The following is a 16281-nucleotide window of genomic DNA, read 5'->3' on the forward strand; positions in this document are numbered from 1 at the left end:
ATGGAGATTGTCACTCATTTAATCAATGACACCATAGAATTCTACAAATGGAGCCTCACTATTGCAGGTGATCATGTAATGTATTTGGTGTGTGTGCGTGTGTGTGTGTGTGTGTGTGTGTGTGTGTGTGTGTGTGTGTGTGTGTGTGTGTGTGTGTGTGTGTGTGTGTGTGTGTGTGTGTATGTATGTCTCTTAGTGGAGACTGCCCCCTCCACAGTCACGCATGTTGTCCCTCAAGGTTCTGTACTGGGCCCATAACTGTGTTACATGCTTCGCTTTGCTTATTATATATGATCATACTTATTGTAATTCTATTTTAATTATTTAACTTCCAATTACATTTCACACATCCAGCACATGTTAGTGTCACCTAAGCTGTTGCTGTCTTTGCCTGTCTTGCCTTTCACTCTGAACAGCAGCCAGGGATGTTCAGCTTGGCCATTCTCTCTCCTTTGCCAGACGAGCTAGAGCTGCTAATGTAGCCTGTGCTGTGTGTTGACAGTCCTGGCAGCAACTCATGTTAAGCTCCATCGCCCCCAGGGGTGGAGGCAGGCCCAGGGTGGAGGCAGGCCCAGGGGTGGAGGCAGGCCAGTCAGGGTAGAGGCAGGCCCAGGGGTGGAGGCAGGCCCAGGGGTGGAGGCAGGCCAGCCAGGGTAGAGGCAGGCCCAGGGGTGGAGGCAGGCCCAGGGGTGGAGGCAGGCCCAGGGTAGAGGCAGGCCCAGGGGTGGAGGCAGGCCCAGGGGTGGAGGCAGGATACCATCTCACAATCTCCTGCTTGCAAAGCGCACCTGTTCACCATCTCCAGTTAGCGCATGCCCTTTGGCAAGCGTGACATTGTAGGATCGAATCCCGCCTCCACCCCTGGCCAAGCTTAAAGATTGTGGTGTAGGTAAAAAGAAAAAAAAAATACATATATATATATATATATATATATATATATATATATATATATATATATATATATATATATATATATATATATATATATATATATACAGGGCTTAAAATTTACTTTGCAAACTGGGGGGAAATTCCCCCCTTATGTTCTTCAGATTGGGGGGATTTATAGACTTTGGGTGGGATTTTTTTCAGCCAATACGATAACCGGTAAATATCTGCTTCTCCTGTCCGATAACAGATACGATACCGAATAATAATTTCACATTTTTGTCTTTACTTAACCTGTAGTTTATGCACACCTGGGCTATTATAATGAAGAGTGACTAAAAGAGTGTTTTAGTCAAGTGTATCACTCAATACAATAAATAAAGGCTTTAATACAACGAAAAGCCTATGACTGCTTAGTCTCCAGATAAAACACAATGACAAAAGACATCGTAATTATTACACTCTTATTCAGGGATGCAAAGTCATGGATAGTTAAAAAGGTGACAGATATCAGGGCAGACACAAAATCATTCACTTAAGTGCCCTATTTTAGGATGAAAAAGGTGACTCACTGTTACCTAAAGGTGACTAGTTTGCATCCCTGCTTATTCTTATTCTTATTCGCTTCAGGTTAAATTATTTTAGTACGTCGATTTTCTCTTTGCAAATGAGGCAGGCGGCATTCACTTTGAATTTAGGGTTGCCAACTTCTTGAAATGGAAATAAGGAACACAACCCCCACATTTTAGATTTCAGATTAAATCTTCTGAATAAAAGGACAATTATTGAAAAGTATGGATTTAGACTGAGGATATTACTGTAGCCTATAGAGGGTATGCATGTGATGTCACAGAGGCAGAAGTCACTGTGGGGTCACGCCCACTGAGTCACAGCAAGACTGAGCTTGAATGCAGTAATCAGCCTAGATAAGTGACACCTGCTGCTCAGGGAGGAATTTGACACTCATTTTGACACTCGTTCCCGATTGAGGGGGCGTGTTCCAGTGGGTGTGCATACCCTCTATAGGACGAATCAGCGTGACGTCACTTGCCACGCAGAAATGTGGAACCCCGCGGCAGTTAATAGTATGAGTTGTGCCAAACAAACGTTAATAATATCTCAAAAACTATACATGACATCGCTTAGATTTTGACATTCTGAGTGAGAGCAGAATTAGCTCAAGAATTTGATGTATAATATATGCATGTCGTGTTAAAATTGTGTGAACTGTCGCAGTTTTTAAAATGTAAACAGAGTTAGCCGGCTAGAGTCAGACACTCACGCCTCGCGCCACTCGGGCTCCATAGGGTTCCATTTCCGTTGCCACCCAGTGTTTGTTTACCAAAATGCTGCCCGGTTGAGAAAAACACTGCTGCTCAGACTCTATGGGCCCACCAGGCAGTAGGTGCTGCTCAGACTCTATGGGCCCACCAGGCAGTAGGTGCTGCTCAGACTCTATGGGCCCACCAGGAAGTAGGTGCTGCTCAGACTCTATGGGCCCACCAGGAAGTAGGTGCTGCTCAGACTCTATGGGCCCACCAGGAAGTAGATGCTGCTCAGACTCTATGGGCCCACCAGGCAGTAGGTGCTGCTCAGACTCTATGGGCCCACCAGGAAGTAGGTGCTGCTCAGACTCTATGGGCCCACCAGGCAGTAGGTGCTGCTCAGACTCTATGGGCCCACCAGGAAGTAGGTGCTGCTCAGACTCTATGGGCCCACCAGGAAGTAGGTGCTGCTCAGACTCTATGGGCCCACCAGGAAGTAGGTACTGCTCAGACTCTATGGGCCCACCAGGAAGTAGGAGTTGAAACCTTTTCGGCACATGCGCTTAGTCTCGAGCCGTTTCCACCGCTTTTGGACCTGCGGGCATAAACCAAGGAACCGGAACCCGTTTACCGGATACATGTGCGGCGGAAAAAATCATCAGTGTAGTTAACGTTAGCTAACTAGAGCCTGATAACACGAGGTGACTTAACGTTAAAAAGGATTGGAATGAATTGGCCGCCATCTTGGAACACTGTTTCCTGGGGCCGGTTGCACCAACTGGTCTTACGACTGGTCTTAAGTTAAGTCGGTCGTAACTTTACCACCTAACAGCTACGCCGGTTGCACCAACAGGGCGTAAGCCTTTTTCTCACTAAGACCGGTCGTAAATATTATGCCTAGTCCAGAGCAGGCGTAAGGTCCAGTATAGACGGTTTTCACCTGTGTGTTGCGCAATAGCTACAACCCCTCAGCACTCTGGCTGTAGTCAGACCCGACTGGAAACTGGAAACCGGAGTACGTTATAAACGTTATAAATATAGTCACGTTATAAACAACTAACCAATGCTGGGGGTCCGTATGGAAAGTGGAAATCGAAATGGTTAAAAGTTAAATCAATTTGGTCATTCAGTGGCGTTTTAGTGCCATGTAAAGACAAGTAACAGTTAGCCGCTAACATTAGACACACTATTACAGCCGATTACCCATCAGCGGAGCGTCATTTGACGTCAGCACACTCTTCTAAACAGGTCGCGTGCCGCATTCCAGTGGGCATTCCCGTGCTTTCACATGGACGCGCATCGATACGACCGGCGTAGGTAAGACCAGACGTAAGCCCTGTTGGTGCAACAGGCATAAGTCCACTCTAAAGACTGGTCCTAAGACCGACGTAGGAGTTACGACCAGGCATAGTTAAGACCAGTTGGTGCAACCAGCCCCAGGTTTCTTTATACCTCCATGGTCTCTGCACTCGACCACACTCGGCTGAACTCCGGTAAACTGACATTGTACTCTGTCAAACTGTGGGAACAGTCGGGTAATGTGCAAGAACTTCTGTCCCCGCAGACAAGCGAGTGGAGAAATGGCCTCTGATGGACAACCCTCTGCCCACGCTGGCCATCAGCACCTCCTACCTGCTGTTCCTCTGGCTGGGGCCCAAATATATGAAGAACCGAGAGCCCTTCCAGCTCCGCAAGACCCTCATCGTCTACAACTTCAGCATGGTCTTCCTCAACTTCTTCATCTGCAAAGAGGTACAGTGGCTCCCTGTGACCATCACTTTCAGCAAACATGATTATGGCCGAGAAAATATTGATATTAGGGATTGAACGATGTACCGAAATTGCGATACAAAAAGCGGGCAATATATCGCTTTGACATACGACCGTATGACCAATGTTTTCTCCATCCCCGCTGCATTTTGCCCACAACCACAAATACTCCCACCTCTTTTAACAGCCAGGTCAAAAAGGTGGTAAACAGCATGACCCAAAACGCAGCCAGATCATTTCTGCACTCCATGATCTTCTCTCACATGGAGTAACTGTCTCAGCAGCAGTAATTTAGCCGGCGCTGTTAAAATGATACTGCTTGCGTGAAACGAGTCAGTCTTTGCACAGCCTGTGCCGTATTGAGGACAGGAGAAGCTTCCTAGTGCCGACAGGAACCTTGGGAGTTTGAGTATTTCATGACATGTTTTGCTTCCCAGGTGCGCTGGATTTGCGTTGATCACTGACAGCCGCACGTGTTGTTTGCTCGCCGCGTGCAAGCGGTGCACCATGATAGTGAGATCAAACACACCCTGCTGTAAATTCAGTGCAGGCTGTGCAAAGACTGCTTCTAAACGGTTGTTTCACGCAGCAGTATCATTTAACTGCCCCGGCGAACTTACTGGCTTCACTAGGCTGGCGATCATATCTTCGGATCTGCAATCGGAGGTGGGATAGGAGAGCTTTTTGAACAGCGTTTTCCACCTATTGAGGATTCTAACGCTGTGTGGTGCCGCTTTACTGTACGAGAATATCTCGGAGTACAGTATAAAGCGGCGTCACGTTCAGAGGAGCACATGACATCCACAGCTCTGTGTGCTGCTGCGTTGGCTTTTGGGTCTCACTTGTGTCAGTGGTGATGATTTCTCTTCTTCTTTGTTTTCCAGCTGTTTATGGCAGCGCGGGCGGCAAGCTACAGTTACATCTGTCAACCGGTGGACTACTCAGAAGACCCCAATGAAGTCAGGGTGAGTGGACACACACACACACACACACACACACACACACACACACACACACTTGATCATAATATGATGACTCATTTGCATTTCAGACAAGACACGACACTGCTTTCAAGTCTGAAGCAACGCTCATCCTAAGCTCTCAACTTACGCTGAACCCACAAGTTTCATTTAACAGGCGAGGCCATTCACACCACCCGCACGCGTGTGTCACGCCGAAGCCACGCTCACGCCTTGCTCAAGCGATCGTTCAGGATTCACGCCTATTTTCCAAGCGTGACGACGCGTGAAGCTTGAAGCTGCCAGGCATGACGTCCATGGGAAGTTGTGGGGCGGGTTCAAGGCGCCCCCCGAGGAGGCGCTGAGAGGAAAAGAGAAGGTTTCTTGTGTCAGTTCAGCTTGTGCCTGCCTCAAGCTACAGCTGTACTTACAGTACGTTCGGGCGTCCTGTGTGAACATGGGGCTAAATCCTTGTGGGCACGCCAGTGAAACGTCAATCATAATGTTTTAGAAACATGATTCCGTTCATTTAAACACGCCGCTGTTATGGCCAAGATGGAAAAGGCAGCATGGAGGGTGTTCAGTTTCACCGACCCTGTCACACACACCTAACACACATCTGACACACACACACCTAACACACACCTGACACACACACACCTGACACACACCTAACACACACACACCTGACACACACCTGACACACACCTAACACACACACCTCAGTCGGTCGCGCTACGCCGATCCAGAGGGCAAGCTGTGATAGAACACAATAGAGTAATGGCACTTTTCCCAGTGGGACCTTAAACCAGCGGTTCTCAACGTGCGGTCCGGGGACCTCAGAGGTCCTTAGGGTTCCAGAGGGGCCCATCTGTTCAACTTCAGCTTTATTTCATTTTCATTTCCAATAAGTTAGTACAATTTAGAGAATGTGTAAGTATGACTGTTTTGATTACACTGTTATCTCTCTACCTGTTTTGTTGTTCAAAATACATACATACTACAGCATGCGCTGGGACGCGTCATCAGTGATGTTAGCTGGGGTCGTAAGGTGTTTCGGGTCTGTCGAACATCATACACCCTCGCCCAGTAGACCCAGCCGAGGACGATTAAGACCCCGACCCGCGTCCCAGAAGCAGATTTGATTTAGTCCACACTAGGGCCATAGATCCCCACTTGATAAGATTTTTGTCTCTTGAACTCTTGAATATATACAGTATATACATACACACACACACACACACACACACACACACACACACACACACACACACACACACACACACACACACACACACACACACACACAGGTACATATATATGTATATATATAATATATATATAGTGTGTGTGTGTGTGTGTGTGTGTGTGTGTATGTACAGTATACTGTATATATTCAAGAGTTCAAGAGACAAAAATCTTATCAAGTGGGGATCTATGGCCCTAGTGTGGACTAAATCAGAGGTTGTTGATTTGAAAAAGGAGTTGCAGTTGACTCTACATGAGCTTCTGTGAGTGTGTGCAGCTCCTGATGACACGAAGAGTCAGAAATCAGTATCTGGATGAACTGGTTTTGTATATAATTCTTCTGTTTGTCCCTATCTCTCTGGCTGTCTCTTCTCTTCTCTCCACCTCCTACCCTCCTTCCCCCGTGTCCCGTGTCCCGTGTCCCGTGTCCCGTGTCCCGTGTCCCGTGTCCCGTGTCCCGTGTGAGGCAGGTAGCAGGTGCACTGTGGTGGTATTTCATCTCCAAAGGTGTCGAGTACCTGGACACGGTGTTTTTCATCCTGAGGAAAAAGTTCAACCAGGTCAGCTTCCTGCACGTCTACCACCACTGCACCATGTTCACCCTCTGGTGGATCGGCATCAAGTGGGTGGCCGGAGGACAGTGTGAGTAATATGTTGTATTAAGTACTCATCTCCCGGTTTTCTGTACAGTAGCTACCTGTTGTATAAAGATGATTGGCAAAAACATATGATAAAGGCCATTAGAGCAGCAGACCTGAGTTGTGAGATTTTGAAAAATCTATCTTTTTTTTAGCAAGTTTGTTTTTCTCCAATTTTTTGTCTCCAATTGTACTTGGCCAATTCCCCCTGCTGTCCTGGTTGTTGCTCCACCCCCCCCCTGGCGCTCTGGGGAGAGCCGTAAAGTGGTTCCTCCCCCCCCCGAACAGCCAGTTCTTTTAATGATACATCCATGCTGCTCATACCCCATCGGTTTCCCACCCGCAGACACGCGCTAATTGTGTCTGTAGAAACGTCTGAGCAAGCCGGAGGTGCCGCTGCTGGGTTATGAACCCGGGTCTCTGCTGAGTTATGAACCCGGGTCTCTGCTGGGTTATGAACCCGGGTCTCTGCTGAGTTATGAACCCGGGTCTCTGCTGGGTTATGAACCCGGGTCTCTGCTGGGTTATGAACCCGGGTCTCTGCTGGGTTATGAACCTGGGTCTCTGCTGGGTTATGAACCTGGGTCTCTGCTGGGTTATGAACCTGGGTCTCTGCTGGGTTATGAACCCGGGTCTCTGCTGAGTTATGAACCTGGGTCTCTGCTGGGTTATGAACCTGGGTCTCTGCTGGGTTATGAACCTGGGTCTCTGCTGGGTTATGAACCTGGGTCTCTGCTGGGTCTCTGCTGGGTCTCTTCTGGGTTATGAACCTGGGTCTCTGCTGGGTTATGAACCCGGGTCTCTGCTGGTTATGAACCTGGGTCTCTGCTGGTTATGAACCCGGGTCTCTGCTGGTTATGAACCTGGGTCTCTGCTGGGTTATGAACCCGGGTCTCTTCTGGGTTATGAACCTGGGTCTCTGCTGGGTTATGAACCCGAGTCTCTGCTGGGTTATGAACCTGGGTCTCTGCTGGGTTATGAACCTGGGTCTCTGCTGGGTTATGAACCTGGGTCTCTGCTGGGTTATGAACCTGGGTCTCTGCTGGGTTATGAACCTGGGTCTCTGCTGGGTTATGAACCTGGGTCTCTGCTGGGTTATGAACCTGGGTCTCTGCTGGGTTATGAACCTGGGTCTCTGCTGAGTTATGAACCCGGGTCTCTGCTGGGTTATGAACCCGAGTCTCTGCTGGGTTATGAACCCGGGTCTCTGCTGGGTTATGAACCCGGGTCTCTGCTGGGTTATGAACCCGGGTCTCTGCGGTGGTAGGTGAGGTGCTTTCGCCTCTACACTACCCAGACCCCCCCAGCCCCCCCCCCCCCCCCCCCCCCCCTACCCCCCCGCGCATCTAAGGCCATGATCACATTACAGGCAAATCCGATTTGCTGCTAAAGTCATTAATCATCATTGTCTTGATTGGTTTCCCAAATCTGATTTGGGAGTGTGTCCGCACTGCCACAAATCTGATTCTCAAGTCGGATCTGTGTGTCCAGACCTAAACAGCCTATCTGCATTGGTTGCTATGGTAACGGCATGGGCATCAGTAAATACGTACTTTGGTGACGTGGTTTTCCTGCGCAGAAGCCTTTGATCATGAGTTTGATCATTACGTTCAAATCAGATTTGGTGGATCTGCGCGTCCGCACTCAAGTCACATCAGTCGAAAAGCAGATTGGAAACTACCTCCATATGTGGTTTGGGACAAGTGACACAAATCAGACTTGGAGCGTCCAGACTCATAAAACCAATCTGGATAAAGTCATTAATAGGTCACTAAAGTTCACAAATCAGATTTGGCCTCCTAGTTTGAACATGGCCTTAATTCTGTTGCTTTCTTTCACGCAGCCTTCTTCGGCGCGCACATGAACGCGGCCATCCACGTGTTGATGTACCTGTATTACGGCCTGGCCTCCTGCGGACCCAAGATCCAGAAGTACCTGTGGTGGAAGAAGTACTTGACCATCATCCAGATGGTGAGATGACGGGATGAGATTTGCATTGGGCTCATTCAGTTCATGTATGGAGGGTGATTAGTGCCCCGTGAAATTAACTCCCATTGCTTTTACTGCCTGGAAAACACAACAGAGTGTCTTTCATGGTGACCTCTGACCTCATGCCCACCGCTCCCATCAAATTAAATTAAATTCAGACTTTTGATTTGATTTGATTTATTTTAACATTAGGCAGTCCCTCCGGGAAATTGCGATTTTGCGGGGGCTTGCAATTTTTCAAAATTCCCGGGATTTCGCCTCAAAAAGTTAGTGAAATGCCGCATCTTTACCTGGGTTTGAGATATGTGTGCGCTGTCATCTTTACCTGGGTTTGAAAAATGTGTGCGCTGTCATCTTGCCTGGTTGCTGTGGGAACAGGGGCAACAATAGGAAGTGACGAGAGTATGGGACGTAACGTAACACGTCATCGCATTGCGATGGGGAGGGCAAACCCCTCACATTTGCCAACAAAAATAACCGCAAAACAATTACCTAATGTTTTGCATGAAAGTGGAGGCAAACTATTTTGCTCTCCGTGCAACACTGTCGTGGAGGAACACAAACGGAAATCGTCACTGGACGGCCACTTTGCTAGTGTGAAGCATTTGAGAGCCACACACACACACACACACACACACACACACACAGGTGGCATATTTAGCTTAGGGTCTAGTAGTTTGAATATTTAACAAGGAACAAGGGATGAGGAGGACAGGGAAGGCATGAAGAGGAAATGAGGATAAGAGGGAAAATCGCAATAATCGCAAAAAAACTACGCGATATCCTGGAGGGACTGATTAGGTTAAAAACACATAAAAATACATTAATCTCAGGAAAACACCAACGATAGACACAATGAAGTCACATACTTTTTTTCCATTGTGGTTCTTGGTCTCAGACAGACAAAACAATACCACAAAGAACATCACTACATAATATGATATGTACAGTATGTGGTGCTGAAATTGGTTTAGGAGGACCAGTAGGAGGTGCTCTTCCCTTTGGTCTCATAAATAATCTCCCCAATGCCCCAGGGCAGAGACAGGGACTCTGTCCTGTGAGTGAGCACCGTCCTCTGGGTGAGACAGGGCAGAGACAGAGACTCTGTCCTGTGAGTGAGCACCGTCCTCTGGGTGAGACGTTACACCGTGGTCCTGACTCTTCAAGAGTAGGAGGGGTATAACCCTGGTGCCCTGTTCACACAACAGGCCTTCCTTTCTTCATACATGGCCACCTAATCATCTAACGTCAGGGTATCCAATTCCGGAGAGCATATAAACAAACAAAACAAATAAAATAAAATAAAATAAAATAAAATAAAATAAAATAAAATAAAATAAAATAAAATAAAATAAAATAAAATATATCACAATCATATACCAATATATTTAATCCTGTACTATTAAGTGGATGATAGCGCGGCTATTTTTGGGAATTCTTTTTTGAATTCCGGACACTTTTGTCCGTGTCAGTGTATTCATACTCTCGTAACGGACAAGCCCGTCTTTTATTGTCACACGAACACCACAATACATGCATGCAGCCACAACACACTCATTCTGACGGTGGCCGGTGAAAAGTGTCCTCTGCATTTAACCCATCCAGGCATGTCCTTTCCTCCGAGGTGCAGGCCAGGAGCAGTGGTCGCTTTCTCGTACAGCGCCCGGGGACCAACTTCGGATGTTGTCGTCACTGGTCGGATGACGATGACGATCTGATCTTCTGCATGTTTTTAGTGGAGGGGTTATATACGGAGGAACCCCCTGGGGGTATCTACATAGGGAAAAAAAGTTGCGGGCCGGTTGTCAATTTTAATGGTTTTAGTTACACATATATTTACTCACCAGGTGGTGACAAAGGGTAAATAACAGCCTTTTCATCTGTCAATAAAGACACTTTCACAATTATGCACAGTGATTTGATTTCAGCCTATATAATTTCTAAAAGTAGATATTAATGATCAAACATTTCCATTTATGTAGCCTACAGTATTTGTTTTTGTTTCAACTACAAACATAAACGTCAACTTGAAACTGTTTCAACTACCACACACAGCCTATAATAGTATAGCCTATGTTTTTTTTGTTTTGTTTTTTAAATAAAAAAGAATCGATCTCTGGACATATGAATCGATATCAAAGGATTAAAATAAAAATCGATTTACAAATCGGAGAATCGATTTTTTTTTTAACCCAGCCCTAGTTATGATTATTATTTTAATGTATTTGTTTATTCATTTATTTTCCCTCTCTCCTTTTTCTGTCCCCATCAGATCCAGTTCCACGTCACCATCGGCCACACGGCGTTGTCCCTCTACGTCGACTGCGACTTCCCCCACTGGATGCACTACTCGCTCATCTGCTACGCCGTCACCTTCATCGTCCTCTTCGGCAACTTCTACTACCAGACGTACCGCCGCCAGCAGCCCCACCGCCGCGACTCCTCCAAGCCGGCCAAGCAGGCGGCGGCGCTCTCTAACGGGACGCTGAACGGCCTCAACAAGGCCGCCAACGGGGCGTCTGTGATGACGACGGGCGGCAAGGAGGAGAAGCCCCAGGAGAACTCCGGGAGGAGGAAGAGGAAAGGAAGAGCTAAGCGGGATTAAGAGTAGGGGGGAGAAGGGGTATGTGGAGGTGAGGCGTGGCTGATGACGGGCCTTGCTTTGGGGCTACGTTGGTCGTGCGAAACACACGGAAAAGACTTCATTTTGAGAAATATATCAATGGATGGATGGATGGATGTTACGGTTACGTGTTCATTCAGTGGTTTGCGGTACGGGATAGGTCTTATTATTATGGGATAGATCTTAGTATTCCCTCTCTTTATAGGCTACATGCACAACTTCTTCACTTCCTGAAATGAGTACAGCTTCTTTATTTCCTGTCCTACACTATTGGATGAACTGATTAGTCAGGTGTGCCTGATCATTGTTGTGACTGCAGCACACCTGACATTAATCACTTCATCCAATAGTGATGACAGGAAATAAAGAAGCTGTACTAATTTCAGGAAGTAGTGGAGTTGTGCATGTAGCCCATTGTGGTGCCAAGTCGATAAGGGTCCAAAAGCATCAGTGGCTTCCAAACTGCTAAAATTGAGCCTGGAAAAGGAATAGAGAGAGACGGTGCTGCTTACCCAGCCCATTTGGTGCCCTGGCAAAGCTAAATTAAGTGACCTTAGGGACATTTTTATCTGTTTTGGCTGTGTTAATGCATATGGCGTACATTTTGGCTAGGGTGTGTATTTTTGGTTAATTTGGGGATTTTCAACCTCAGCTCCTATAATATAAAGTCTTTAATACTGTGTAGGCTACTCAAAATACTCATACTTGTGACCTTGGAGGACATTTTTGGCCCATTGACTCCCATTAAAACCACATGTTGGTTAAAAGATTTAAAATAAAGTAAAAAAAAATATATATATTAATATACAGTATAATATAGGGTATATTGGCAAATCTTTATAGTAGTTTAAAACCCTTGTACCCCACTGGTCCATCTGATGGATATTTCTTATTTCTTATTTTTTGAGTAAATGGTCTGAAATTAAGGCAAGGATTTTTGTGGGGGGTATTTTACAAAAATCATCCATATCTATCATCTTTCTACCATCCAAAGACCTTGTTTTGAAATTACACTTAAATTTACCATTAGTCCATCAGATTGACTTCCATTATAAACACTTTATTGGTACTCCCAGCACATTTTTACAAAATTAATTTATTTCATTTGTTTCAGCGGGCATCCTGGACCAAATACCTTGAAATTTGACCTTAATATCTAACCTTGGAGTTGGTTGAAAATCTGGAGGAGTTACATGGTCTCAAAGTCCATTGCATAGTTCTCCCATTGGTTTCAATGTTAATTTTGCACAAAAACAAAAAAAATTTTTTACTCCCAGCTAATTTTCCAAAAAATCATTATTTCCATGATGTACCCATCTCACCTTGACTCAAGGGGTTAAAATTGTAGTTTCTACTGTGTTTGGCTATTTCCCCATATTCCCCCAGTTTTGGCATAGCAATCAATTCCATACAGTTTACATGAAATGTAAAAAAAGATTCCTATGCCAAAGATGGGAAAATATTAGAAAACTGAATTTGACAGTCCAGACTACTGATTTGAAGCCTTTAGACCAGGATGGATGCTGGACTAAAGCTCATTTGTGTGTTTTGGGGGAAATGGCTGCTAGTCCAAAACATGCGCTTTTTTGATTTTTGGCTCAAAATATGAAAAATATTATTTTTACAAAAAAAATATGAAAACCCACTGATGATGTCACAATGTCTGTGAAATCATCAGTAATGTCATCAGTGACATCATTATTGACCAAAATCATCTTATTGATGATCACTGATGATGTCATAGGCTAGTGATGTCATAGGTATTGTGACTTCATTCTAAGATGTATCCTGCCAATCTTTGAGACTAGGCATCTTGCAGTGGTGACTTTTGTAAAACACCCCAACCTGTCCATAATATCAGACCCAAATCCAGTTTGCCTTTATGGGAAGGAAAATAATTCACTTTTTGTGTTTGTATGTCGTTTATCATTGTACTGTAGTTACTGTACACTGGCATTTGAGGGGTTAAAATTCTGAGTAAGTATGAAATGTTGATATGAGGTATTAGGGAGGAAGTTACCAATGAATTACCAATAAAAAATAAAAAAATAAAAATGTATATTCATAAATGAATACATTATAAATATGACGGTCCATCAGATGGACCAATGGCACATTGAGGATTTCATTTGCAAATGTACATTTCTTGAAAAACTAAAGAGTGATCAGAATAAATGTTGCTGCCAATCTTTGACATATCCCAAGCCATGATAATCCCCCCAGGGGAAATCCAGTTTGACTTTATGGGAAGGAAAAAAATTCACTTTTTGTCTTTTTACTGTACTTTTTTATTTTTACTGTACTTACTGTACACTGGCATTTGAGGGGTTAAAATTCGAATAGGTATGAAATGTTGGTATGAGGTATTAGGGATGAAGTTACCAATGAATTATAAACAATCAAATAAAAAAATTTAAAATTAATATTTATTAATTAGTACAGTATTAGTATTAGTAGTCCATCAGATGGACCTTAATGGTAAATTTAGGATTTTTCATTATTAGGGTACAAGGGTTAAGGAAAAATGTCCTCTAAGTCTAAGGTCACAAGTGTAAGTATTTTGAATGCATCAAAATCAATGTTGTTGCTAATCTGTGATAACCCCCCCCCCCCACACACACAAATAAACAAATAAATAAGTAAATAACTAACTAACTAAATAAATAAAATTCCACTTATTAATTGATCTCATTTAACTCATTAATCTTTCCCCATACAAATGGAATTATGTTAACAAACTGGCATTTCAATAATGAGAGACTAGAAGGAACGTATAACAAACTTTAACGAATGGACAAACAACATTTAGATTTGGCGTGTGACTCCATGATGTGATGTCGCTCCTCCTGAGCGAGAGGAGGATGTCAGTGATGTACTGTATGATAGAGAACCCCCCATAGGGAGTTCTACAGGAGTCATGACATGGTGGTGTTCAGGGGAGGAGGAGGGTCAAAACAACCGCAGCGGCGTAGGATCAGCAACTGCGGGTGACACACTGACAGAATACCAGGGCCCTGATATAAACTACTACCCCATTCAAGTGATTGGCCAGCAGGCCAAGCGTGGGAGACAGTGATTGGACAGGATTGAAGGGGCGTGTCTATAACTGAGTGACATAACCTGCAGGGGAGATAAAGATGAATGGAAGGAATCAATGAATGAATGAATAAGATAGTTTAATCAGATATTGACTAAGGTAGCCTACATTATTGAAAATTGTCTGAGACATCATTTCTAAAGGGTTCCCATTCTGAAAATGAATGAATATTTGGCATGATCAGGACTAAAGTGGGTTAAAAGATTGAACAAAACTGTGTAAAATAATATTAATATATCATATTTTTTATAGCAGTTAAAGGGGACAAAAATGTCCTAAGGTCACAAGTGTGCATATTTTTTAAAGGGGCACCTGAGTTATTAACCCATTGATACCTGATGCAGCATTTGCGTGTATATCCCTCATTTGTGTGCGTATCCCTTTAAGACCGCGAACCGCGTTAACGCAGTTCACGGTCTTAAAGGGATACACACACAAATGCTGCATCAGGTATCAATGGGTTAAGCGAACCCGAAGTACTTGAACCCGTAGTACTTGTTCGTAATCACTGCTGTACTGAGACAGGAATACACGCATACACACGCACGCACACGCACACACACACACACACACACACACACACACACACACACGTCAATTTTTATATCTGAGTTATCTTTGTTATTTTCCGTCTCATGCCGTCTCATGTGGTGTGTTCCTCCTTAACGCTGCGTCTTTGTTCATGCTATTATTGGTGTTGAGAGACAGAGACTGAAGTTGACATGTCCACTCGACTCTTGTCGACTCGTCTTCAGGAGGACGATTGCTACCACTCGCCTTTGAGCCACACAGGAGCACAGTAAGCTCTCACCCATCTCAAGCATACAGTGACCTTCTACAGATGGAAATAATGTCAATGTTCAATAGGAAGATGTATGTAGGAGCAGAAAAATCCAATTTCTAATCCTTTGTGGGCCGGATTTCTTTGCATCAACCAGATCCGATGTTGACCTGTCTTTGTCTTGTCTTTGTTTTAGTCCGATGTTGACCTGTCTTTGTCTTGTCTTTGTTTTAGTCCGATGTTGACCTGTCTTTGTCTCGTCTTTTACACGCTGGTAACAAAATGTGTGCCGAGCAAAGTAGAAGCGGTTGTGTTCTGGGCGAGGAACATTCAGAACTATTCAGCAACTTGCAGCCTTGCAATCGATTTTTTGTTTGTTTACTTGTTTGTTTGTTTGTTTTGGGTTGCTTTTTAAAAATCAGATATGAATTATTCATATCTGATGAATGAATTAAAGCCTTGTGACTGTTTATCTTTCAATGAAATATCTTCCAATATCCAGTACAATATCTGTTGTGTCTAGTTTTTCAGGCTTCTTCCATATCTGGCCTTGTATGTAAATCTATCTGGGGTGGATTTTAGAGTTATAATTTATCTACAAAAAAAGTCACCATTAAGAATAGCATCGCTTTGCCTGCAGTATATAGAGTACAACATCTATATACAACAGTATAGAGCTTTATATCAACAACTCCAGCTTGTAATTCGGTGTTATTTATTAATGGTTTTCTATACATTTTGATGTAAATAACCATTTTAATCGAGGTGAAAGTGCTTTTTGAGTTGTACATAATACATTGTGATATTTTGTACATTGCGCATTCGGGAACGTTCCCAGCATCATGCTTGGACATTTGATGTGTCCACATTGCTTCCGTGTTGTTGTTTCTTTTAAGTATCATAACTTATTTGAAGTCTCTTCAAACTGAATTAAACTGAATGCCTGTAAAAATAGCAGCTTCTTGCCACTTCATTTCACCCTCTGTCTACTAAGGACATAGATGATCGATAGATATTCTGTCT

General features: G+C 44.3%; 1 protein-coding gene across 1 annotated transcript; it reads left to right on the forward strand.

Annotated features, from left to right (window-relative positions):
- On the forward strand, positions 1-11362 carry LOC310800118 (very long chain fatty acid elongase 4-like; the record flags this gene model as incomplete). The annotated part of the gene is made up of 6 exons (XM_083662691.1): positions 1-67; positions 3718-3905; positions 4808-4888; positions 6601-6772; positions 8612-8739; positions 11030-11362. The coding sequence occupies 6 exons, from the start codon at positions 1-3 to the stop codon at positions 11360-11362; spliced, it is 969 nt and encodes a 322-aa protein (XP_083518817.1).
- Between the last annotated feature and the right edge of the window lie 4919 nt (positions 11363-16281).

The sequence above is a fragment of the Poromitra crassiceps genome (genome assembly GCF_964638095.1).
Source record: "Poromitra crassiceps genome assembly, chromosome: 29".
Classification (NCBI taxonomy): domain Eukaryota; kingdom Metazoa; phylum Chordata; class Actinopteri; order Beryciformes; family Melamphaidae; genus Poromitra; species Poromitra crassiceps.